This window comes from Calidris pugnax, unplaced genomic scaffold, assembly GCF_001431845.1.
Source record: "Calidris pugnax isolate Ruff unplaced genomic scaffold, ASM143184v1 scaffold349, whole genome shotgun sequence".
Classification (NCBI taxonomy): Eukaryota; Metazoa; Chordata; class Aves; order Charadriiformes; family Scolopacidae; genus Calidris; species Calidris pugnax.
Window position 1 is genome coordinate 1,523,499 of NW_015091088.1, and position 25,730 is coordinate 1,549,228.

A 25,730-nucleotide genomic window follows, 5' to 3' on the forward strand; every position below is an offset into this window, starting at 1 on the left:
AGAGTGAGCAGTGGATATTGTCTACCTTGACTTCAGAAAGGCTTTTGACATTGTCTCCCATAACTTCTTCATAGAGAAGATGATGAAGTATAGGCTGGATGAGCAAACAGTGAGGTGGACTGAAAACTGGCTGGATGGCCAGGCCCAGAGGGTTATGGTCAATAATACAAAGTCTAGTTGAAGGCCATTATCTATCAGTGTCCAAGGTGTCCTTGGACATATTCAGAAGCCATCTGGACATGGTTCTGGGCAACCAGCTCTAGGTGGCCCTGCTTGAGTAGGGGTGTTGGATCAGATGACCTTCAGAGGTTTCTTCCAATCTCAACCTTCCATGATTCTGTGGCAGACAGCGAGAATAGAGGCGTATTGACCTCTCCAGCCATAGAGTGCAGACTGGAAAAATCAGTAAAACTGAAAAATTGTATATGGATATTGCTAAAAAAGAAAATTCCAAACTCAAGTGTCTCTGATAGACAACCACAAACATCTGAATGAATTCATAAACCCTCCTTTGGAGACTGAAAACATTTTTTCCTCTGGTGTCGGTATTAACTTATTCTACTTTTTTAATGTTTAGATACCACCTTCACTGACACAGTTTTCCTTCTATTTGCAATCTGTCCAAACACGCTCACATTAGGAAAATGTCACAATACTAAAGGCAAACTTATTGAAAGGATGTTTTATCAAAGTTGCTTACTGTTTCAATTGCCATTTCTATAGCCAAGTTATCTTCTGTGCTTGGACTTTTCATAAAGTGCTTTAATGCCTAAAATGATACAGAAGAAAAGTTAAAACTGAGACACATGAAATTAACATTTTCCTGTTTTACAAAGTTATTTCTCTCTACATTTTGACAGACAAGTGGCACACTGAATGCTTATCTTGGCTGCACTTTACAGCCATAAGGATAACCACATACATTGCAGAGGTAGCAGCTGCTCTTATACATACTCTTGCAAGAAAGCAGCATTGAGTTTTTGCCAAATCCTGATGTATACCTTCGTCTAACTGTGAAAGATGTTCAGAGCAATATGGTGAGAAGACATTAATGATTAATGTGCCACTGGACCCCCCCAGTTGAAGGAGTGGCCACCTACAATGCCTGTAATTTGCAAAATCAGTAATATTTTTTTGGTATGTGTTCAGTATGCAGAAGTCAAACATTCAATAAGTGTCAATTCACTGATTTGTAACTGATCAAAAGAAAGTGTGTCAATTGGCATACTTCAATTAACATACTTAATTTTTTAAAAAAAGCTTTACGTTAGGGCATGCTATAGTATTAAGTGAATTAATTCGTCAGCGACCAAATGGTCATTTGTCAAGCTAATAAAATATAAACAAATTCTACTTCTATGTTCATGACATTTAGAGATTCATTGAGAGTAGTGTATCATTAATCTACCTGGAGCCTCTACTGCTATGACAGAGTTATGCGCATGGCAGCATACAGTTCAGAGAATACAATATAGATAATTGTACATATAAATTGTATACTTATATTTTTACACTTTTAAAAAAATAACAGTATGTTATCAGTTAAGACAGCTAAAGTCTGCTACAAACTTCCTTGATTTTGAAGTACCATAGAATGTTGAACAGTTTCTATGAACGTTTAACTATCGCTGCTTGATCCTTTAAGTACTGACCCGTCCGTATTGACCACACAGCAAGAAAAATTTTCCCGCCTGAAAATGTTTCTTCTCTCCTTCAAAATATAGTGCAATGCTCTGATAATCTTCATTGGTAGTACTTTCAGAACCTGCAACAGACAGCAATGATAGCAGAATATTCTTACTAAGTAAGATAAAGGCCCTACTGAAGGAACAAATTCCTATTCTACATTTTTCTTTCTACTGACATCCAAAGAAAACCAAAGACAGGTAGACTCAAATTATGTCTTACATGTTCTTTTCCTACTTAATCAGACCAAATGACAGACATTAGGAGCTAATAACATGGCGAAATAATTGTTTCCATAGGTTTTACACCACAGTGGGATTTCTGTGGTTTTTTTAACAGACATAATAAAATGGCGTAACTATGACCTACTAACGAATTTGTGTCTTTGCCACAATAAAACAGAGCAAATGATTATAAGATTATCACCTGAATTATTTTCAGAATTTAAGAATGTGTGAATATATCTGTATCACAGAGAGCAAGACTATCAGGACTAATGTGGTAGCAGGGAATACTACTTAGTCTCCTAACCAAGACTCCATTTTACTGTGCACATCTAAAACAAAGACAGCCACTACTTCAAAGTTAGTTTTAAACCCATTTTCTACCCACTTAGATTACAATTTGAGACATCCTATTTTGTATAGGAAAGAAGGAAGAAAGCATAGGGAACAGCAGAACTATTGTGTATTGTGTTCACCTTGACAAGCAGCTGCAACAGCACATCACCAGATGTGCTACTGCCAAGTTTTTATAACCTTCATAACAAGAATACATTTTTTAAAGGAATAGATTAATTGAAAAGATGAGATAATTTTGAAGACACATATGTGGAAACTGTTTCCACAAAGAATGGTGCCTGAAAAATATAAAACTGATTGCAAATTGACAAGCTGGCCACTGACTGACTTGATGGCCTGAGGTGAAGGTCAGCTTCTCAGTAAAGCCTCTTTTTTGTCCCTCACTGAGACAAGACAAGGCCACAACGGGCCTTAAAAGAAAAAAAGGAAACATGAGACATACACATGTAGGAAAAGAGCTGGAACCATGAAAAAATGAATAGAGGGGTAAAATTCAAGAACCGTACCAGCAAAATTCTCAGTTTTGGAAAAGCAGTACTACATATATCAAGATCAAAGAAAGGGATTCCTCAACACAAGAAAATAGTCCAGACAGATGTTTTATCTCTATGGATAAACAGAAAAAGCTCTAGCATTGGCAAGATTTTAAAACAATCTAGACTGAAGACCTCAGGAGATACCTAAGCTGAATGCCAAACCTAGCTTGTAGGCCTGAACTAGACACGGGTTGCCAAATCTGTCCACGGTGACTGGAAATGGAACAGGCTGGGAAACAAACCTTCACATTCCTTGTCTTATAATTTCAAATTGGTCTAAATCAATTATAAGAACAGCAAAACATATTGCAAGTAAAGTTATTAATGTGGAATACTCACAGATTATATCAGCATAAATCTCCATCTTGTTGTGTTGTTGAGCTAATGTGAAAGCTTCATTATTGCACTTGGACATGACCAGGAACTGGATGGCAGAACCATAGTCACCAAGCTGCAGAAAGAATCTAATCAGAATGAAGAAATTAATACCTTAGTACTAAATAGCATAAGGAATATACCATGTTTTAGGAATAGAGTACCTTTTGTGGCATAAAAATATGATTACTAATTTATTTTATATCTCGATTACTTTGAATAGGTTAGTAAAATTAACTTAGTATAAATAATACAGCATGGCAACTTTTATTATTATCTAAACTTATTACTTCAGGTTAATATAATTTTAATCAGAAAGTTTAAAAAAAAAAGGAAAAAAATCAGTACCTGCTTAGGTGTCCAAATTTTAGAAAATTCAAATCAATAAACAGAAATATATAGTCACTGGCCAAATTCCCAAGAACCAGAGTCTGATACGTTAGCAAGCCCTACCAATTTCCAACAGGTATGGCCTCTTTCACCCTTTTTTTAAAAATGTGAATAATGTGCTTGTTACCTGGCCACCATCTTTGCTCCATCAAGAGACTGTGTTTCTCTCACAATATTAACAGCCTTTTCAGGATTATTCAGGTGATCCAAATATAGTCGAATTACACTGTCCCACTGTTTTGCATGCTCATAAGCTATCACAGCTTCCTTGTACCTGCAAAATAATGGTTCCACATCCATTTTTCTAACTCATTACAATACAGAGTGAAAGAAACATACAGTATTTTATTTCTGAGTGGTTAATCTGTGACAGTTTCCTTTCAGTTTGCATATAATAGCTTTGTTCTGCCTTTACTATGTTTTTTGTCTCTATTTCATTTTCTCTTGGGAGAATGAAAGGCAGAGACAACAGAAAAATGTCCTACTCTGCCAGCATCCCTTTTGGTATATCTTAAAAGTGGTTCATCAGTAAACATCATCTGTTCCATCAGTTCCATGTGAAACCACTTGGGAGTTAGAGAACAATAAGAAAACAAACAGATGATAACTAGTTCTACAATTTAAAAAGTGAGACTTCTTTTCTGTTCTGTAAACAAGATCAAGAAATGTCTCGTTCCTACACTACACAATTAGTAATTTTCTATTCTCATCAATGGAAATATTTAGCTTTGGTGTTGTTTCATATCAGAAAATATCATTATTCTGAAGCACATTTACCTACAGGTAAGGACTAATAGAAACTATATTCTGTGATTAAAGTAAATTTTGGGCTTCCATTTCAGCCAAAATTTCACATTATTCAATATTTTGCAACAGCAGCCATTAAGATGTTAATGGTAATTTGGTTCTAGAATGAAAATATTTCTATCATGGTTATTCCCCATTTGAATGACCTTTAAAAATCACAGCTAAGGAGTAGTTAGAAAAAACCATGAACTTCAATATTCTGCATCGGGTGCAGTACTTTAAACCTTTAATGATTTTTGTTAAAAAGGTATTAATGCTTAGACAGGAAAACAATCAATTAGAAATATATCTTTGACACCAGTGGAAGGTTCTTAGATTAGGTTCAATATCTTTACACAACACCTTAAGTTTATACATTACATAACCCATTTTCACAAGGCTATTTGATACAAAGTGTTAAGTCTTTTAACTTATTTTACAAAAACAGTAATGCATAACAACAACAACAATAATAATAATAATGATGATCTGTTTTATAAAAAAAGATAAGCATTCAAACGCACCTGCCATCTGCTTCTTTGGCCTTTGCATATTGTAGGTGAATCTTTGGAGATGAAACGTGAGTAAGAAGTTCACCAACCTTTGCCCTAGAAAGGCAAGATAATAGTTATTTAATAGATATATAATAGATATATTTCAGATTTTCTCCAGTAAAGCAGGAGTATTTATATCAACACTGAAAAGGAGGCTAAAACAGAAGTAATTGAACATAATGCATATGCTTTGAAGGCACTTTCATATTTTCAAAAAGCTGCACTTTATAGATGTGAGAACTGGAAATTATAGACTGCTTCATGAACATAGAGGCTTAGAGAAGTACCGTATCTTCTCTTTTTTAAGTTTGAGATGTACGAGCATAAGGAGTGCCAGATTAACAACTCTTACCTCTGGTATTCTCTAATTAATCTACAGAAGAAGCACAGGATTAAAACTGTAACCTGAAAGAGTACAAAAGTTCACCAGTACGAGTGCAGTTGTGATTGTGTGCTTAAGACCACAGGTTGTACTAGAGGTTCTAGGCCATTCACTAGAGCCAGGTTCTCTGAGCAACAACATCCATAACAACAGTGTGTGGAGGAACACAGAAATGTGTCAGTCTTCCCATCAATCTAGCTTCAGGAGTTGCACACAGTGATGGGATCTATAAAAGCCAGCAAACTCAGCGGTGGGCCTTTCAAGACAAGGGATATGAGAGGCTGAAGAGCAGCTGACCTTAAATCTCACCTCTCTGCTTTGAAGACAGAGCACTCCCCAGACTGAACCTCCTTCTGCTACAGTAAGCAAAGCTTGTACCTCCCACTTTGCAAATCAAACCTATCATTATATGTAAGCTATCCTACTTAAAGTGTTCTCTTGTCTGTTCTGATGCCACTGATACTTCTAGGACAGAATAAAATTTTCCTTAGTAATGAACATAATATTCCAACCTGATTTTTAGAGCACTTGTATTAAAGAGGAGGGGTCCTCCTGATCTCTGCTCCAATCAGTTCTTAATATTAAAAGTCCATAAAATGTAATTAGGCAAAAATTAGGCCCTTAAGTCTCAGTAAATTAGACTTTTCCACTAGAAACTTGATAATAATCAAATTCCCTTAAAATAATTACAAATGCATTGAACATAACGCCAGCAATTTTCATAGAATCATAGAATCATAGAATGATTTGACTACTTCAGATACAGACTCCATTTGAAGCAGCGGCTCAGAATCATTTCCAACTGTCTGAATATTCAGCCTCAGCTATGAATTTTATAACTGAAGAAATTTAATTAACTAAATAATAACTACATAAATAAAATTACTAAATTCAGTGCATGCACGTGCACGTGTACACACACACAAAGGACTTGAAACTGCAGGTAACTTTAAACATAATACCAAAAAATAAGAAAAAAATGAAGACTATCTCCCTTTTATGGTAAGCCTATATCTAAAACAACAAAAGCTTCCAAAAGAACACTGTTCTTATTTTAGCCTGGGGGAGGGAACAATAAAATCAATGAAACATGATTAATAAGACATTTGTGGTATTCAGAGAATCGTTCCTTTCCGAAGAGGACCACAGTGAGTCCTCGGAAATATAACACTTCCCTGAAACCTGTACTTACCAGTTTTTACACCGGATGTATACTGATGCTGCCTTGTCATAATATTGTCCCTTTTCATACAGCTGAGCAGCTTCTGAAAATTGCTACAATATTGGAAATAATTAAAATATAATTTCTAAATTAAGATTACAAATAAATAGCTTAATGAATTCACATATTCAACTTTAGCTTTATTAACACTTTTGAATACCTTCATGCTCTCCAGAATAGCTCCACAGTCTCTTTTTAGTAATCTGCTGGGGTGTTTAATGGCCTGGTTTACTCCTCGACGGATATCTCCCATTCGAATGAACATTTGAGCCACTCCAGCAAGGCAAGCTTCATCATGTTCCTGGTACTGGCAATCAAATGGAAAGCAATAACTATACATTACACATCAGAAATATCAGGTCACAAAAGCCACGGTAACCAACCACTGAAACAAATTAACAAAACATTACATGGACTAAGTTAAATCATTGTACCAAAATTCTTGCCTAGCTACAGCTGTCACTTACTTATAAAAACTCAGTTTAATTTCCTTCTTAAGCTATAATTTTTACATTTTACTTACAAGATCTGCCCAGACCAAGCAAAGAAGAATCAGTTTTACAGACAGCTCAGTTCTACTCTCCTCTTTCCTCCAAAAGCAACAGTATAGAAAAAGAGAAAATACAAGCAGGATATTTCTTTTTTTATTTTTTTAAAGGTGGTAAGGCCACTGATGTTTCATAAAGCCAAATGGCTTGAATTCAGAAAACATTGCTATTTTCCCCCTATTATGTTCTCCTATTATCATTTAAACTGCTTCATAATAGACATTTTGCAAATATTAGGGGAAATAATGCCAGAATAAGGGAGGATCTACTGAATACGATGCTTATTTTCTAACACAATCTTTGCCTGTCTTTATATAGATGACAATTCAGTAAAGAAGAACAGAAGGAATAATTAGGTCTTTTGTTATAACAATGAAAATCCTGGCAGTACTTTCTCTTTGCATGTCTACCATGAAACTGCTCAAATCATAAAAACCTAAGTCTAGTTATGCCATGTTAATATATGGCAATACTGCTTTATACCGAGAGAAAGCATCATTCTGTATATTAAAAATAACAGAATTGTAAAGACTACTATGCCAAAAGCAATGAATAAAAACATCTGAATTCAAATGAGTCTGAAACATGACAACTTAATGTGCAGTATGATAGTTCAAACACTATCGTGACTAAAAAGGAATTACCTGATTGTTTCCAGTGATTCCCTTCTCGTAGTGTGCCAGAGCGTTAACATAATCACCCCTAAAACAAAACTGGAAGTTACATGGAAGAACATTTTTAATAGGAAGAGATGGTTACCTTCCAACCACACAGATTATGCACATATCTGTCTTGCTTTAGACATAACGACTCCATACAAGGATGTGAAGTGTGCAGAAGATGGACAGTTACACAGTACATCACAGCACTTTATCCAGCTGTTAGCCACAGAGGCAGTCCATCTCTCACTTCTGTTACACTGAGACCAATAAACACCCCTTGAAAGTCAGGCAGAGAATCTATCTGCACAATACACCTCTAATTTCATCTCTACTTCCACATTTTTCTGGAAGGTAAATGAAACTGACCTTCTAAAATTATTTAGAATTTTCACAACATAAAAACGAAGGCAAGTTTTTCTCTTTAAGTACATGCATAGCTCAAGTTACAGATGGCTGCATTGCTTCAACTGCCTCCGTTCCCTCCTTTCTGTGACCTTTTTGGAGACCAACAAGTGTTCTCTCTCAGTTCACCAAGTACACTGCCAGGGGGAAGGAGTTGTCTGAAACCTCTATTAATAGATAAGAGTTTTCCCTTTTAGTTTAGACATTAAACAGACCAGGTCTCACCGGGGAAGAATTAGCTATAAGACAGACTTTAAACTCATGGCAAATGGTTAAAACCTCCTCTCTTCCAGGGACTGGCAGTATTGAAATTTGATGCTCTTCTACCCAAAATATGTAAGGAAATGAAGGCTACTGGGTATTTTAAGAAAAGACAGACAAAAGGCAAGGCTTTCATCCAATATAAGAAGTATTAAATGGCGTGAACTTTATTTTCCAAGCACTTGCCTGCAACAAAGTATTTAGTAGATTATATTGTTATATAGTGGACCTACCCGTTGCAAAGAACCCAGATATACTGAAAATTAATCAAAAGTAACTATTATTTGCTAACATATGTCTCTAGCATGAAGTAATCCTTACAAAACTACTCTTCCTCATACTAAAGCTGGAGACCTCACAGAATCCTCTCTTAGCAATGCAGTCAGCTAAGTATCTCAATTTCATTGTCAGCACACGTATTGGTTTAATATTCTTATACTGCAACTTTACAGAAGAACTTACGCAAATTCAAGCTGCATTGCATATTCCTTTGATATGAAAGGGATTTGGTCTGGGGCCAAACGCTTTGCCAGCTGCAGTGCACTGTCCCAGTGCTGCAAGTCTTTCCGCATCTATTAACAAAGAACAAAGAACTGAGGCAAGTATCAGATTCTCAATTCTAGTATGAACTTCTTATTATTTTTAATACAAATACAGAGCTAGTATTCTAGAAAGGTTCAGACAATTTGACAGACATTCATCCTGAAAGAATGGCTGTCAGTCACACAATGGCAAGAACAAAACCACAAAAGGGCAGAATTATCAGAAGGTAAAATATTCCAACATTAAGGTGGAGATGAAAACAGTAGAAAAATATTTACACATCTAAAATGAATACCTCAAGTGCAGCAATAGGACAAGAGGATGCCAGGTATAAATCCTGAGCCAGATTAAAATCACTAGTAAACATGGCAAGATGTCCTGCTAAAAGGTTGTGGTCTTCTATTCCCTGTAAAAAGATATGATAGGTGCAAAAGTAGTCCAAAAGAAAAAAAAAATTGTTATAAATAGTCTAGAAAGCACAGCAAAACAAAACAGTCTTACATTTTACAATCGGGTACTGGATTCTACAAACCAGAAAAAGCCCTCACATTCTTACTGTAGCTAAAAGCCAGTACAACTAATACTGTCTAAAATTAGCATTTTGCAAAAGTATGTTTTTAAGGCATTATTTCGTGCACACTTTTAGATGTATAATTGCAATCTGTTGGTTTGATTTTTTAAAAAAATTTAGTAATAGCTGCCTTAATCATTTTCTCAAAAATACCAAAAGAAAAAAGAGCCCCCAAATGCCCAAGACATGAATATATTCTGCTGCTTTCAAGCAAATGGAAAAAGGAATGTTGTGCATTGCAGTAGAGACTGCAGCCACTTCAAGAGAAAACAACCAAGAGTTACGTGGTTTGGACACTTTCTCCTCCATAACTACAACTCACTTGAAAATTACCCACTATCTATTTAAAAAAAAAACAAATTCCCACAATAATAAGGATTCGACAATTCTTAAAGAAGAATTAAAACACTGTATTTCCTATTAAAATTGACTTTACATTTTACCTTTATTTGCTCTAATGACATCACCATTCCAGCATTACCAGATATCCGATAAACACGTATTGCAAAATCCACCTCCATATGATGTAAGCAAGCTTTGGCCAGCTCATTCCAAGCAGACTGGTCATTCAGAAGTCTGCATACCTCCCATGCTTCAGAAAACCTATAGAGGGTAAAACACATTTAAAACTAGTATTACTCGTACCTAAAAATTCCCTCTCAACCCGTTTTTTTACTAATACTATGGTAGGGAAAACATAAAATGCATTTACTTATAAGCATGGAGAGAAAGATATGTCAGGAAGAAAGGAGAATTACAAATGCATAACTTAATAGTCTGTTTCTCTTGTTCCTATGAAACTTTTTTAGGAAACCATCTGCTTTCCCTACTCTGGCATTCTCTCCATTATACTGATTTTGCACTGTTTCATTAGAGTGGGAGGAGAGTACACAAGAGGCACCAGTTTTGGAAGAGCCACTGTCACAGAACCCCGAATCGGTCATGAAAAAAATTAGCTTAACTTTTACTTGACAGTGGAAAACAAATACAGAACCATTGGGTCACTTATTTCGCTTGGTCTCCATAGACAGCTACAGGGACACATGGATCAATCCAATTTATCAATATTCACTGTGACATTTTTATATCCCCAGGATACGCTGTATTGAGAAAGAAGAATACAATTTACACAATATAATTAAAACACAGATGTACCTTTTCAACATTAAAGTCTGAGTAAGCATTTGTGTCAGCTCATTAGGTCCAAGGTCTTTCAAATTGCCAAGGAAACTGTGAGTGCTTAGATAGATATTGTTTGTTTTCCCACTCTGAGTCTGACAAGTTAATTCTCCATTATACAACAACAAAGGTTTATATGAAAAGGGGACCTCTGTGCCACCTGCCAAAATAATCTTGGATCCTAGATTCAAAGAAAGAAAAGAAGACATAATTTAAAAAATCCCTACATGGTAAAAAGCATAGCAAGTAGTCACAGTTGAAATAATGTTGATTTGCAGGGCACTAATTCAAGATATCTAATTCTGGTAGTCACCATCTACTGTACAGTGCACATCTTTCAGTAAAGTAAGTATACATAACTTAAATCTTCTAAACTAGTAAGTTAATTTTCCAAATGTTTGTAGGTAAATTCCTTAATGTTTCTCTGTCACAAATACAGAAATTTCTATTATTACAATTTTGATTAACAGTGTAAGTGAATACAAGTTTTGTCACCCTGATCCTAAGACTTTCTCATGATCTTTTAAAAATACAACTGAAGCACAATGCAAAAATGTCACACTAAAGATTGTAATAGCAAGAAACTTAAGGAGTTAAGACCAAAATGCCTTTTTGAAACTTTACAGAGAAACCTAAAAAGCAACTAGTTTTTTATTCATCAGTTGCACTTCAAAACTTCTGCAGTACTACTTATTTTTATATGCAGTTATGTAAATAATTAAGACGAAGACTCAGAACATGTTTTACTTTATTAACTAAAATAGTGAATATGTTTTTAAAATCGTTTACAGTACCTTGAATGGCATCCTTATGAAAAACATAAGTGTACACTTTATCATCATCAAAAGCAACAAAAACACCTTTATCCATTGGCCAGTTTTCCCACAAGATTCCTTTAATAGTTGGTGAGAAATTTGGAATCTCATATAATCTATCATTTACCTACAAATAATGCAAAAGTAAAATTACTAGGAAGTGACTAAGGAGACAAACTAAATATCCATATAAAATAATAAAAATAAAAAAAGAATTTAAGTAGTGCAGAAATACGAAAATTTTATTAAGAAAAAAATTTCTCATAAGCAGTGACTGAATAACATAATAGTTTAATTCAGAAGGGAAGTAAATGAAAGGGAAACTGCTGGAGAGAGTACAGCAAAGGGCCACAGAGATGATTAAGGGCCTGGAGCATCTCTCTTATGAGGAGAGGCTGAGGAACTTGGGTCTTTTTAGTCTTGAGAAGAGAAGACTTAAAGGGGATCTAATCAATGCTTACAAATACTTTAAGGGAGGGGGTCAGGAGGACAGGGCTGGCCTTTTTTCAGGGGTGCCCAGTGACAGGACAAGAGGAAATGGGCACAAACTTCAGTATAAGAAGTTCCACCTAAACGTGAGGAGGCATTTCTTTACTGTGAGAGTGGTGGAGCACTGGAACAGGCTACCCAGAGAGGTGGTGGAGTCTCCTTCTCTGGAGACATTCAAAACCCGCCTGGACAAGTTCCTGTGCAACCTGCTCTAGGTATTTGGCTGGGGGGGTGGGACTAGATGATCTCCAGAGGTCCCTTCCAACCCCATGTGATTCTATGATTCTAAACGGAGAAAATGTGCCATATATGAATGTTATTTACATAAAAGAAAAAGGTATGGGGACAGGCAGTGAAACTGGCAGCGCTTGTTAAGGGCTAAAATATCTGTATTTAAATACAAAAATACATACATTTCTGAAAATTACTGATCAGGAATTTAGCTTAAATGAAATTGTCCAGATCTAATACCACAGATTTTATTTCCTTTCCTTGCCATCAAGTTATCTTCAAGCCTCCTTGGTAATTTCTTCTACCAGCATACACGTTGGAGTTACAAAACCTTCCTCATTCTCTATTAAAAACACTATACAGTATAAATACAATTGTATGGGCACCCCACACTAACTTACCGGACAATAGATAAAGCCATCACTTTTGTCATCTATGAAAGCCAATCTGGTTCCATTGGGATCTGGAAAAATTTTTCTCACACTGACAGGATGCCGATATTCATTCACATATTGCCAGTCTTCAATGTAGAAATAATGAATAATTCCAGTCTAATGGGAAATAACAGAAACAGCTAATGATGACATCAGTAAATGACATGTAGCTAATGAACTCAGTTGTAGTTTCTCCTATCTTAGGGTGCTGAGCATAAAGAGTGTTTAAAGAAAAATACTTCCAGGTGTTTATTTGGCTTCCTTTTTCATTCACAGCTGGTCCTGGTAGGTGGGGAAAGAAGTTGGAGTTTTGAGGGGTTTTCTATTGTTCTTGCTGCTGAGCGCAGCTTAACCTTCAAACAAAGCTGCCTCCGAGGAAGAACCACAAATACAGATGTACCTCAACACTACATTTCAATCAGTGTTGCACAAAGAAGAACACTGAAAGTATAAGGCAGCTTTTGAAGTCAATCGTAAAATTTGCACACGTCAAATTGGTCAGTTGTGAATTTAGTACTCCAAATTTATCAGGACCAATTTAGGTACTGAGGAGGCAGGAAAACCTTCTACTGCTGCAAAACCACTCAAGTTATTAAAATCAGGGATAATTTCAGTGCCAGAGACAGTGATTCTGTTTTTCCTCTGGAAGGTCAGTACACCAGTCTGTGTCATAAAGAGCACAATACTACAATGCCAAATGTGTCCTGTATTCCCAGTGCCAGAAAATAATAAAAGCAAAGAAACTACCCCTCATGCATAGGAAAATCTCCAGAAAAATTGATAAGCATGTTCACATCCTTCTTCACTGCCCCAACAATTCCTATCTTTGTTGAAAGACCTAAAAAAAATTCTCTTTGGGCAAAGGCTTTAATAGTAAGTCAGGACTTTCAGTTATGCTATCATACTTGTTTACCTCATTACCTTTTTTCCCACATCTATCACATCACCACCTAAATCAACAAATTTGCAAGGCAAGTGCTATGTTTTTTCTTATATCTGGAAGACAGCTTTATTGTCAACCCTCTCACTCCTGTAATACAACGTGTTTTGCACCAAACACTAGTAAAAGTAAAACTTAACCTTCTTGAATGGTTAATGCTTCTCATATAAATGCAATAGTAAAGGAAGTTGGATACAATTTTGACAATTTTGTATTTGTACAAAGGACTTGCATAGAAAATAATCTACTGTAAACTTCTCAAAGCAAATTTTTTTTTTTTGCTAAAAATATGAGTAACAATCCAAATAATTGAGATAGAAATACATTCCATACAAAAAGATCTTTGAAAACAGAATTAATACTCACATCTGTACCATATATGAGGAAGTCACTAGTTAAAGCATGGCACAAAATGCGACATTTATCATCATCTGCTGGGAAGAGTCGAGTTTCTCGTTCTTCCTGAGCATCCAAACCTCCACTTTCTATCTAAATATGAAGAATAGAACAAACTGAAAAACTCCACTGTTAACAATAAGCTATCAGTTTTGCCTGTATCAAACTGTAAAGAAACAAGATGGAAACAAACTTGCACATGCATCCCTTGAAAACCCAGTGTATGCTTCTGTCACATTCCCGAAGAGACTTTTTAAATAAAACTGGTTCACAAGAAAACACTTTTTCTTCACCTCTTCTAGACTAGGTTACGGGAACTCAGCTTTATACTTTAATTAGCCAGCCAAAAAATATCTAAATAATTTTTATCTCCATTAACTGAAGATCACTCCATTTCCTCTCATTTTTAAAATTACATCAACTTGTTCAGGTTAGATCAACTCATTAGTTCAGCACTCCAAATTGCCAGAGTTCTTACCATATGCAACTGGACTTTACCCTCAAAGAGAGCAGCGGCATAATCAGAGTTAAGATGCATACTTGCTACTGTTCCCAGGTATTCCACATCTTTAAGCTTTTTTACATCTAAAGAATTCAAACAGAAAAGGTAAAACTATTTTGTACAGGTCTTCATTTATCTAAATTTGCAGCCAACTAACTAGATGTGAAAAACTCACAACTAAGCAGAGAGAGGACAAATCACGTGTAAAGAGTCTTTCTTCTTAGCAGTCAGAGAACTGGTTACAAAAGTACAAGAGAAACTCTTTTCCTATGCAACTCTGATGAGTTTTCTTACAGTTTTGATTAATTCATTATTAGTTAAAAAAGGTGATGCTAAGAGAGATAGAAAAGCTTTAAACCCACTGTCCAAAATTTGGACACAACATAACCAATCTGACCTTACCCCATGCAAACAACATGCACATCTACCAAACTGAGAATTTAAACCCTGATTATGTAGTCCCTAGGGATTTTGCCCAACTTAGTATTTAAAGACATGGTCAAATAACGTCTTAAAAGCCTGAAAGTCCTTCACTGGTTAACAAAGTGATCTGAAAAAAAACAAAAAAGAAACATTCTACATTTCATTACCAATACTTCAGCCTGAAGTTTTATATCTATTATTTACAATGTCTTGTCATAACTGCTTCAGTTTGTGAATATCATTATCTGTTCCTAACAGGACCATATGGCAACTCAAGTTGTTATCATACAGTGTGGATTGTCCAGAACTGTTAAACGCAATACTGAATTCATACAAGAAGACACAATGATGCAGTAGTTTTAAGAGAACTAAATTTATGCTTACTGTTCTCTCCAAGTGCATAAAACCAAGCCCGATTGTTCATTCCTACAGCCAAATGATAAACACCAATAGCAACAAAACTTGGCTCTACTTCAACCGAGACTGTGACTGGTAGCTCCTGTAAGAAAACAACAAAAAAATGGAACAATATTCATCCACTATTAATATTTACTTTATTTATATCTAATGAAGTTTAAAAGGAAGAGGTTATCATACTCTTTCCACGTGATTTGCTATGGTAACTTCAAGAAGAGAAGTGAGGTATGCAATCCGTGTACTGCAAGCATCTCCAAGGACTGGAAGCTTTGTCAAGAAAACATGGAGGGAACCTCTTCGTGTAGATACTGCCAACAACTGTCCATCATCTGTCCAAGCCAGCTGATCTACACCTAAAACATTAACAAGTTTTTAGAAAAAAAAATAGTAATTCCTTTCTTTAACTACTAAAACCAAGAAACAATTATTTTGCTTTACTTACTTTGTTAAAGTTTCTATCCTTATGGAGACTGTTAACATACCTTTGTTTTCATCATCCAAATTTATTATGGCATACATTTCTCTCAGGTCTGCCAGATCATGGATTTTAATGCTAAAACAAAATAAACAGTCAGTCTCATTAATATAAACCTCAGTCTTCCATAAACTGGAAGAAACCCAACCCAAACAAGATAGCCTAATGGAGCAATAAACTGTGCAAATGCAAAATGCCTGCCATTTCCTAAAGAGCAACACACACTTATTGTTATCCATCACTCTAAACAGTTTATCACTATCACTGTACAAAAATATTTGCTCAGAGAATTAAATTTTGAGGAAAAGGCACAACTCATCTAGTTTGAAAGAACTCAGGGGTGGGAAACAAGCACTATTATTCCCTTCTGACCTGTTACAATACTGGTTAGGTTAAAAACACACTCCTGGTGGACAAACACTGCTTGAAACACATGCAAAAAACCAGCAAAAACGAACTGTTCTCCTATTGCTAAGCAGATGGTTACATCCAACCAATAAATCACAGTAAAGAAATTTAGACATTTTCGTAGCCAAGTAACATAGTAGAAAAAGAAAGAATCAAAAGGAGTAATCTACACTAAAGTTTAATTAATTTTTTTTTGTTTACAATTTATTACAATAAAGTTAATTAAATTTCAGAGATTTGGGTCAAAAATAGCTTCTCCTAACTTTAGGCAGAGAGGCAGTTCCATAGAGCAATTCATCTCACCTTCTCTGCACTGACTTCTTAGGGAGCCTTGAAGCCTTAGGAAGCCTACTAGTTTTAATGCCTAACAGCTAAAGTTATGTGAAATGAATTCCATTCTCTATGTATATAACTACCACTTACCAATTGTCTCCACATGATGCAGCTTTGTTTAATGACTGTGATATAGCAATGCTGCTTAGATTATCCTTATGATTATGCGCTTGAAAGATTTCTTGACCGATCTCACGAATGTGCGTAGAAATGACCACAAAACAGCCTCGGGAGAAACCAATCATAATGTAGCCATCACCATACCTGTTACAAAAAAACCCCAACAATTAAGAAAAGATATCTATTTATGCAATATACAAAAAGCATCTTCTTTCAGGGTATAAGGGTAACTGCCAATGTCTCCCTTTAATTGGAAAAACAACCAAAGTATGGGAATTTAGATATAATGCAGAACAATATGGTACCAAATAGATTAAGGGGAAAAACAACCAAGGATTCTTAAAAGATAAAAACATGTCTGTGCCCAGAGTTCACTCATAAATTGTCTTTATTCTCTCTTCTACATTCTGTAATGCCACTTGACTTTCAGCAAGCTGCATACATGGCAGTGATGCCAGGAGAAAAACCTCTGGTATCTTCATTGGAATAAGTGTGCCAGAAGATGTAAGCTTCCATTTCAAGATTCTGGCTGAACTGGTCCCATCAAAGCTATGCTAAAAATAATAATAATGGCAACACATAATAATAATGGCATACTACTGCAAACACAGTGGAAGTACCATAATAATAATGGCATACTACTGCAAACACAGTGGAAGTACCAAAGCTATAATCTGTATTTGTGAATAGACAGCTTGCTTGCTTTTCATGGTGCCAAGCAGAAATAATGAGGTTATGGCAGAAATAGTTACAGCGTGTAGGGATGAATTCAAACAATCTCTCATCAGCTTAGTTGCAAAAAAAATAATTACAAGGGAAACAGCCCAGGTATGCCTTGTTAGACATGTAGCCATAAATTACGACACATACAGCTACAGGTTTTCTTACACAGTTGTACTGCAGAGGGATAAATGTCAATTCCATGTTGACTGAACAGGCATTAAAAGACAAGGTGTCATGATTCAAAGATATACAAACAGTGAAGCTACATTTTGGGTATAGAATTCAAACTTCTAGGTTGGGATTTCCTCAGAGGAAGATTACCAATTGGATTACATAGCAGGGAGGCTACAACAGCTTTGCACAACTTTGTAAACCAACAAACTAGCTGGAGGATAGAACTCCACCCTGACTCTTTCATCAGTTACTCATTCAAACAGAAAACAACCTCAGTTTAATCTACTGTTAGGACAGCAATAGTATTAGTTTTCTAAAGCTGAGAATTATATTTGAAAATACTGCTTCTTATAGCCATTTAATTGTCAACTAACACAGTTACAAAATGTAGACTTCTTTCTGTTTGGAAAGGAATTTTTAAAAACTCTACAATGCATCCAAGAAAAATCCAGTGTAAGGAAGGGATATACGATTTCATTTTCAGCATTTATCAGAACTACCAGCAAAATCCTCAGCTTGTTAATACCAGAATGCTTCATTAAGAAATTGTGCTCACCATCTGTAGGTTACAATACTGCCATAAGGCTGCTGAAATTTCAGATCAATCGGGTTATCAGGATCATTCAAATTAAAAAGAAAGAGAGTCTTCTTGCCGACCACTACACTTACCTGTCAATGAATAAAAAGACAAATTAACTCTATAAGAATGGCATCACTTTAAAATAAGGCCCTACATCTTCATTAAACGATGAGATTAAGGATTTTCAATAATACTTCAGAATCCCATGGATCTGAATATGAATCTTTATCAACAGTGGAAGAAATTCTTCTTAAACTCTTCTAAGAAATTACAGGAATTATTTTATGTTGTAGTCCAAAACATTAACTCTAGTACTTATTTTTAATCTTATTTTGACTACTTATTTTGATCCAACTCGCAGGTTGTTATTTTTTTTTCTGATGTCATAACTATCAGCCTGGAAGTGATCGTTGTGAAGCCAAGCCCCTCCACAACAAGACACCTAGACAACAAATGCTATGTGGTTTACAGCTGCCGACAGACCATCCAAGCACAAACACCAAGAACTACACAATTACAGAATGTTCCCTAACATTTTACAGCAAACTTGAGAGCTGTAATAAAAAAAATCTTCAAAGCCGAAGCTATCGTATGCCCCAGGAAGCAGCAGAAGAAATCAAAGCTGAAGTACCCAGTTCCTGCATTTCCAAAATATCTGTTAATTAAATTTCCCTAGGAAGCAGAAAACATTTCACTCAATGCAGGGAGGCAAAAAACTCCTACAGGTCCTTGCCAATGTAAACATGGGGAAAAAATTCTTTCTTGGCACCTATACTCCATGGATGAAATGTCACTGTGAGAATTTAACTACATTGTATATGTGTATAGGCCTGTTCAAATTATAACACAGTACCACCTTTCTATCCATGGATTTTCTGTCTTGTCTTGGTGTTTCATTGCTAATGATTTAATAATATGCTTTGCTAATTGTTATCAATACCCCATTTCTCTGTACTTCACCATTGACTGATCCAATGGACATTGATTCATTCAAGAAAGACGATGAAGAAAATGAAACTGTTGCCATTTAGACAGAGACAGGATAATGCTCACACCAGAAGAATTACATCAGGGTTTTCAGTCCAACTGATGCTGAGGCTTGCTAAGATGAAAAACTAGAAAGCAGTAGTATGTTCCCAAAACTGACAGATGAAAATTTGCAGCATCTCTGCAATTTTGACAATCCTGCTCTGTTTCCATCTGCGCATTGCGTATACTGTTTTATATTAATATTGTATGTATTTTTTAAGTCTCTGCACACATCCCCATTTATTATGTTAACTACCACTGCAAAACTGATCTATTATCTGTGAGACTGCTAAACACTGCACTTTTCATGAACATATCCTCAATGAACAAAGGGCTATGACTTTAAAGGAAAAGAAAAAAAAAAAATCTTCAAAATCTTCAACACTAAATGTTAACTCAAGGAGGAACAATTGCTTCCTGGTCCACACTGCTTGCCAGCAGAAACCCTGAAACATCAGCTTAACACTTTTTGCAGTATTTTGTATCGACTTCTTACTGTGCTTTCCCTGGTTGATATTCTTTCATCAGTCTTCATAACTGAGAACTGCATATCACTGGGATCTGAGCTCACTGAGGTCTGGAAGAAAGAAGTTCAGATTGAAAAATCAACAGTCAATGTAGCAAATACTGATGATAAATATTTGCATTATTCCTGCCCTGCATTATTCATTTTAGTGTTAAAGACAGATAGATAGATTTTTTATCGCATTTAGTACCAAAACTAAGAAAAAAGCTGGAGAAAACATGACTGCAGTTTGTATCATAATAACATGTTATCAAAATATACACTGAAAAAATATCTAGGAAACAGAAATAAAGAAGGAAAGATCCAGATGAGGAAGGAAACTTGCAAGATGATATTATACAGACAGTACTAACTGAAGCGGTACAAACAAGGTCACTTCAATGCAAATTCAAAGAAGGAAGACCAAGAATAAGGTATACAGGTTAAATATTTACAATGCATTTTAATATGGACATATCTGGTCTGGTTTAGGTAGTGATAGCAATCTAGTTGCTTCTGTACTCAATATGAGGCTACAAAACATCATAAGCCAACCTTGCTTAGGTCTCTGCAGTCTCAGCTACACTGCTCCTAATACCTAAGCCAGCTAGTTTAAAGCACAGACATACTCTAATAAATTTATTAGGGTATTCTTCTCCAATGGTGATCTTTAGATATACAGATGGAAGCATATGAAATGAACTATGAAACATTTGTTCCTTGAAAATCATGAGCGAAACACTGTTCATTAAAATTTAAAAAGTTCATTATATTCGTTTGCACATTATGCAGCAACTGTCATTGCTCAGAAGGACCGCAATGTGTATAAACAAACAGAATGCTTGATTAGACAATCTGAGTGTACTTGTAGGAAGCACAGGAATCAGCTTCTCAAGAATGCAATGGAGGTCCAGCCTAGGAGTAATCCCTGCACATCAAGGGCAAGACCTTTGTTTAACCAACCTAAAGCAAAACCAACACTAAAACTACTTCCTAAAGACCTTATGTGAGAGCTATCTTGTGCTGCTACTGGGGAAGCCAACCTAAGATTGCTTTCACAGGATCCTCTTGTAACAGACACAGACCAGGATCAAGGATGAGAGAGAAGCATGTTTAGGCAAACCACAGTGGAATCACAGAGACTCTAATACCATAAATCACATTGCATAAAAGAGAGGGTCAAATGTTTAGATATGCCCTTATCCTACATGAGGCTTCCCAAAGGCCCCTTGTCTTTGAAACCAACAGGACCGAAAAGACATAAGCTCCCCCAGGTCCCAGCTTTCTTGGGAACCAGGAGTATTAATGTATGCCTTAAAATCAAATGGGGGTTATAAATACTACCTGTCTTATAGTATCCCCTTCCTGATTGCTTATAGTAATCATTTTGTCTTCGCCACCCAGAGCCAGGAGGTTTTCAGTACTCCAACAACCACAAGTAATCCGCTTAGTGTGCTTACCTGAAAAAGAAAGAAACCTATATAACACAAATGACAGAAACACAAAAAAAATCTGGGATGGAAATATGCTCTATTTGGCCACTCAAACACAGACTGTCAGAATGCGAAACAACTTATCAGAGTAATTACAAATTCAAGACTCAATTTAAAAAAAAAACCAACTTTTTAAATCTTCAACTCCCAGATGGAAATGTTTTGACCTTATAGGAACTTGCACAGCCCCTGTTCTTCCATTTCTTTGCATTAAATTTCTGGGGACTGCACTATATCCTTAACCTTTCTGCCCAGAGGTACTCTAAACAGGTTTAAAAAAGTAATTCAGCAATAAGAACAACCACACAAATCCTTTCCAAACTGTAAAGCAAGAAAGATAACACAAGTTTCCCATGAAGCAGTGTAAGTTAGCTTACTCTGGTAAGTACTACAAAACAGACAGTGCAAGTTGAGTATGAGCACATTTTTGACTTTCATGTTCATATATGGAACTAAAAAGAAATTTAAGCATATTAGAAAAATTTCTTTTTCACAGGTGCAAGCTTAGTTTCAAACCAATGCATACCAAGAACAGGAATCTTGCGAGAAGTCTGACGGTTATATATAAGTAAGTTTCCCTTTGTTGTTCCAACAGCAAGTAAAGTTCCAACTCGAGACCATAATAAGAAAGACATTGCATCCCTAAAATAAAGAGAAATTTTACTTTGTAGAGGTTCCTTTCATGTGCTTGTACATAAAAACATTTTGTGTATTTGTTTTGAAGTTCTATAAAATCCCACAGACCAAGCAGAATTTTTAAATCAAGCAAATGTTCTCTACAACAAGTATCATTTAAGTGTGCGCAAAATAGTGAAAGTAATAAAAAGTTGTATGAAGTAATGTAATAAGACTTGTACAAATAGAAATGTGTCTGCAAACATCCACAGTCTTTGATGCAATTACAGGTAATTCGGCCAAATATGCAGCTTTAACAAAAACCTCTAAGATACCACAAAGATACGTGAAATTTTCCAGTCATTTTCTGCATTTCTTTTTTGTACTTCAATAGTCCTATTAATTCAGCAAACTCCAAGTGAATAAATTTAGTTCTACTCAACGTAATAAGAAAGTTAGGAAGAGCCATTTTAACTCGAAGTTTCAGATACAGTGAGGCCTATTTTGATGTATATTTAAGGCATACAGACAAATACTATCCACCACATTCGAAAAAAAAAAAAGCCTCTTAAGCAAAACAACTTTAATCAGAATTTTCTAATTAGTGCAGGTATTTCCATCTATGCTTCTCCCATCCTTTTAAATTTTACAGTAAGCACACAATAGCAATTTGAATCATAATTCAGATATTAATTGACATGTGAAATTATCTCCAATATATATTTCGTTTGCGTGTGAGGGGTTTTGTTTGTGCTTTTCTAATTTCAAAAAGAGGAAGATACCATAAAAGTCTCATTTTATGTCTTAGTGCTTATTCTGCTTAAGCAATAACACTGTGCCAAAAGAAGGATTAGGCACTTAAATTGATATATACTGTTCCAGCAAGACTGCCTCCAGTAAGCAATTTACCTCAGATATTACAGAGAAAGATCATGAAGCAACTGCAATAACCACATACTCCATTATTCTATGTTCTTTTTTGCTTGCATACTGGCAAGTTAGTCTACCCCTCAAAATACTTGTTCACACATGAAAAGGAGGTAAAATATTCCTTCATACAATATAATACGTATATACATCTTCATAAATCACTTTGATTATATAAATAGCTAGAGCTTAAAACTGACCTATCAAAAAAACCCCAAACTGTTACTTGGGAAAACTTAAAACTTCAATAAAAAAAAAACCTTAGTGCCAAAGTTGATGTATCCCACCAGAAAAGAAGATTATAAGCAGTAATCATGTATGCAAAAAAGTCATACTGTTGATCATATATAATAACTAATAATGACAAAAATATCATGACTAATAAATGAGTAATCCAGAACAACCTAAACAAGATGCCTATACAATGCTATAAGGCTTTAAATTTCTCATTTGTATGTACAATCAATTGCTTGTTTTGAAAATGTTTTCTGACATGTGACAACATTCTACTGGCAATCTTCAAAATGTAACTTCATTAAATCATGTATAGGATAAGTCACCCTGTATTTTGTGCAAAGTGGCAATTCTCGGACATTTTCAGGAGTGGAATAACTTGCATAGAAGTTATTTTCTGTTTCAGTACAGTTTAAGTTCAATTTCAACGTACACTTATAGGATAACAAGCTGTAACATATAGAAATACTAATTATCCTATAATCAAACATCCAAAATTCCAAATTAGTTTTACAAAGGACAAGCACATGTTAATGGAAAGACAGAATATTTTCATGTTCAAGGCATGGAGTTTTCAACCTAAATCTGGAAAAGCCCCATCCTCATAAAACCAACATAATTCCCACCCCCAATTTTTCCAGTTGAATTGATTTTTTTTTTTCAATTGAATGGATCAAACCCTCCAATTTTGGTATCTTTGACTAACGTCAAAAATTCCCCAAAACCAAAATACCCCAATACCTCCCCCAGATATACACAAAGGAAATTTAGAAATGAAAGGTTAAATCAGAAGGATTGTCTGCCTCAACTCAAGTAAATAAAATAGCAGCAGTATCCAAAATTAGCTGTTTCTCTGCTCAGGTGAGTGCCCTAACAAACATGGGACAGATTCAGCTCTGCTCTCTTTCCTACTGACAGTTTACAAAGAGTACAATAGTTTAATGGAAAAGATTCAGAGAAGCTAGAATTTTAATTGTTAAACCAAGCTTACTTGTTAACCAAGCTTATTTGTTGACTCAATGCTTGATTGTTATGTAGGTCTCAGGAATGTTTTAAGCCTGTGGCCAAACTCGGAAAGGTAGGGATTTGAACCTTAGAGCTGATCACCTTACGGTATTCTCCTCCCATCCTAAACCAGTCTGCTTTGTGAATAGCATTTTCACCCCCTTATAAATCTAAGGGGAAAAAATCCTAGCACCAGTAAAATCACTTCCCTTAAACTCCCTTTTACTTGTGTGAAATACTTTGGAGAAAGTGCAGCTGGTGCAGATACACAAAAAATTCACCCATCCTTGTTGCTACCACAAACGGGAAACATTGATGAGGAGCTCTCTGGGGACTTGGGCACTGATCACAATTAAAAAATAAACAAACTCCCCACCAACCCAAAAAACCCCCACCCACACCAAATGTTTCAAAACCAACAAATCATACCAAAAAGAATTTAGCAACAAGCTGCAGCATATTAGCTTAACAGTATATGTGCTATGAGGACTCCAATAAAAAGATGACCTTTGCAATGTAGTCTCCTCATGAATAAGCCACAGTGGTCCAAGACTTCAAATACACACTTTAAAAAAAACCTTCTTACCTCATGCCACTGTCTACTTGGCTTGTTTTGTTTGTGTTCGCATCCCAGAGGAATATGGCACTGGATTTGTCTGTGATTATTGCTAAAGTATCTCCATCCTTATCCCAGTCCATAGCAACACAGTTACTGCAGAAAAAAAAAACAAGCTTTCACTAATAATGATAAAATATGTTTGTAAGTGGACAGAAACAGCCCGAATTATTCAGTTCAGTCCCTGTCCTTTTTCCTCCTAAACAAACCCATGACAGATTAAAGATTTATCTGTAAAGTATATTTTTATAGCAACCACACCCTTACTCAAATCTCATTGAAATGACAGAGGCTGAAAAGAAGGTTCACAAAAGAGACTGGCACCTACATTTCTACTTGAAATACTGCCACCTTGATTTTCAAAAGACAGCGAAAATCCCCTGTAAGGTTCTGTTTTGTTAAAGCTACTCAGTGTCGGGATTGTTTTTCTCACAGTTGAGCAAGCACAACAAAATTGGACAAGAAACCTAGGCAGAAGCAGGAAAAACCTCTACTTGCAAATAGCTCCCTGAATGAAGAGCACACCAGACTTACCTACAAGTCTCTCGGGAACTGCAAACTGTGTTGTTTGCAACACCTAAAGCACCACATACTGCAGAATAAGAACCTATGCCATCTGACACGACTCTTGTCTTTCTAGATAAACAAGTTGATATTTCCAGGCTAAAAAGATCTCTCTGTGAAAAATTCGACTCTCACTACCACTCAAATGAAAACTCCTAATGCAAGCCATTTCAAAAGTGTCCCACTGAAACATGCATCACTGTAAACTATTTCAGTTAGCCTTGAGTTCCAGTTTCTCCTTTCTTTTTAAAACTTTAGCAGTTTATACTACAGAATAAATGTAGTCTATTCCCAAAACACACCCATGAATACTTAACAGTCAATCAGAACATCAAGACCAGGAATAACTAGGACCCAAAAAAAAGAAACAGGGGAAAACACAGATTGACAATTGGTAAATGAAAATTCTATCAACATAATGGTAAGAAGACACTTATAACATTAACAATTATAGCAGAGAGTATCTTTAGCAGAATAGCTTTAGCAGGGGAGTTGGACCAGATGATCTCTAGAGGTCACTTCCAACTCCGACAATTCCGTGATCTGACATTCTGAACTCCATCTTTAAGCAAAGCAAGGTCTAGCAGTTAACAATTCCAGTTGG

General features: G+C 35.6%; 1 protein-coding gene across 1 annotated transcript in view; it reads right to left on the reverse strand.

Moving 5' to 3' along the window:
• Window positions 1-25,730, reverse strand: part of WDR19 (WD repeat domain 19) — a 45,959-nt gene that overhangs the window by 17,654 nt on the left and 2,575 nt on the right. The window contains exons 4-28 of the mRNA XM_014957800.1: window positions 24,533-24,658; window positions 21,692-21,807; window positions 21,017-21,132; window positions 19,664-19,744; window positions 18,115-18,227; window positions 16,632-16,805; window positions 15,808-15,878; window positions 15,506-15,678; window positions 15,293-15,407; window positions 14,462-14,568; window positions 13,954-14,076; window positions 12,615-12,764; window positions 11,473-11,620; window positions 10,655-10,859; window positions 9,943-10,102; window positions 9,224-9,334; window positions 8,848-8,957; window positions 7,705-7,762; window positions 6,673-6,819; window positions 6,483-6,565; window positions 4,879-4,962; window positions 3,696-3,842; window positions 3,143-3,267; window positions 1,653-1,765; window positions 701-769 (exon numbers count right to left, since the gene is read on the reverse strand). Of these exons, the coding sequence (XP_014813286.1) occupies window positions 701-769; window positions 1,653-1,765; window positions 3,143-3,267; window positions 3,696-3,842; window positions 4,879-4,962; window positions 6,483-6,565; window positions 6,673-6,819; window positions 7,705-7,762; window positions 8,848-8,957; window positions 9,224-9,334; window positions 9,943-10,102; window positions 10,655-10,859; window positions 11,473-11,620; window positions 12,615-12,764; window positions 13,954-14,076; window positions 14,462-14,568; window positions 15,293-15,407; window positions 15,506-15,678; window positions 15,808-15,878; window positions 16,632-16,805; window positions 18,115-18,227; window positions 19,664-19,744; window positions 21,017-21,132; window positions 21,692-21,807; window positions 24,533-24,658 (3,025 nt within the window). The remainder of the gene's footprint in view (window positions 1-700; window positions 770-1,652; window positions 1,766-3,142; window positions 3,268-3,695; window positions 3,843-4,878; window positions 4,963-6,482; window positions 6,566-6,672; window positions 6,820-7,704; window positions 7,763-8,847; window positions 8,958-9,223; window positions 9,335-9,942; window positions 10,103-10,654; window positions 10,860-11,472; window positions 11,621-12,614; window positions 12,765-13,953; window positions 14,077-14,461; window positions 14,569-15,292; window positions 15,408-15,505; window positions 15,679-15,807; window positions 15,879-16,631; window positions 16,806-18,114; window positions 18,228-19,663; window positions 19,745-21,016; window positions 21,133-21,691; window positions 21,808-24,532; window positions 24,659-25,730) is intronic.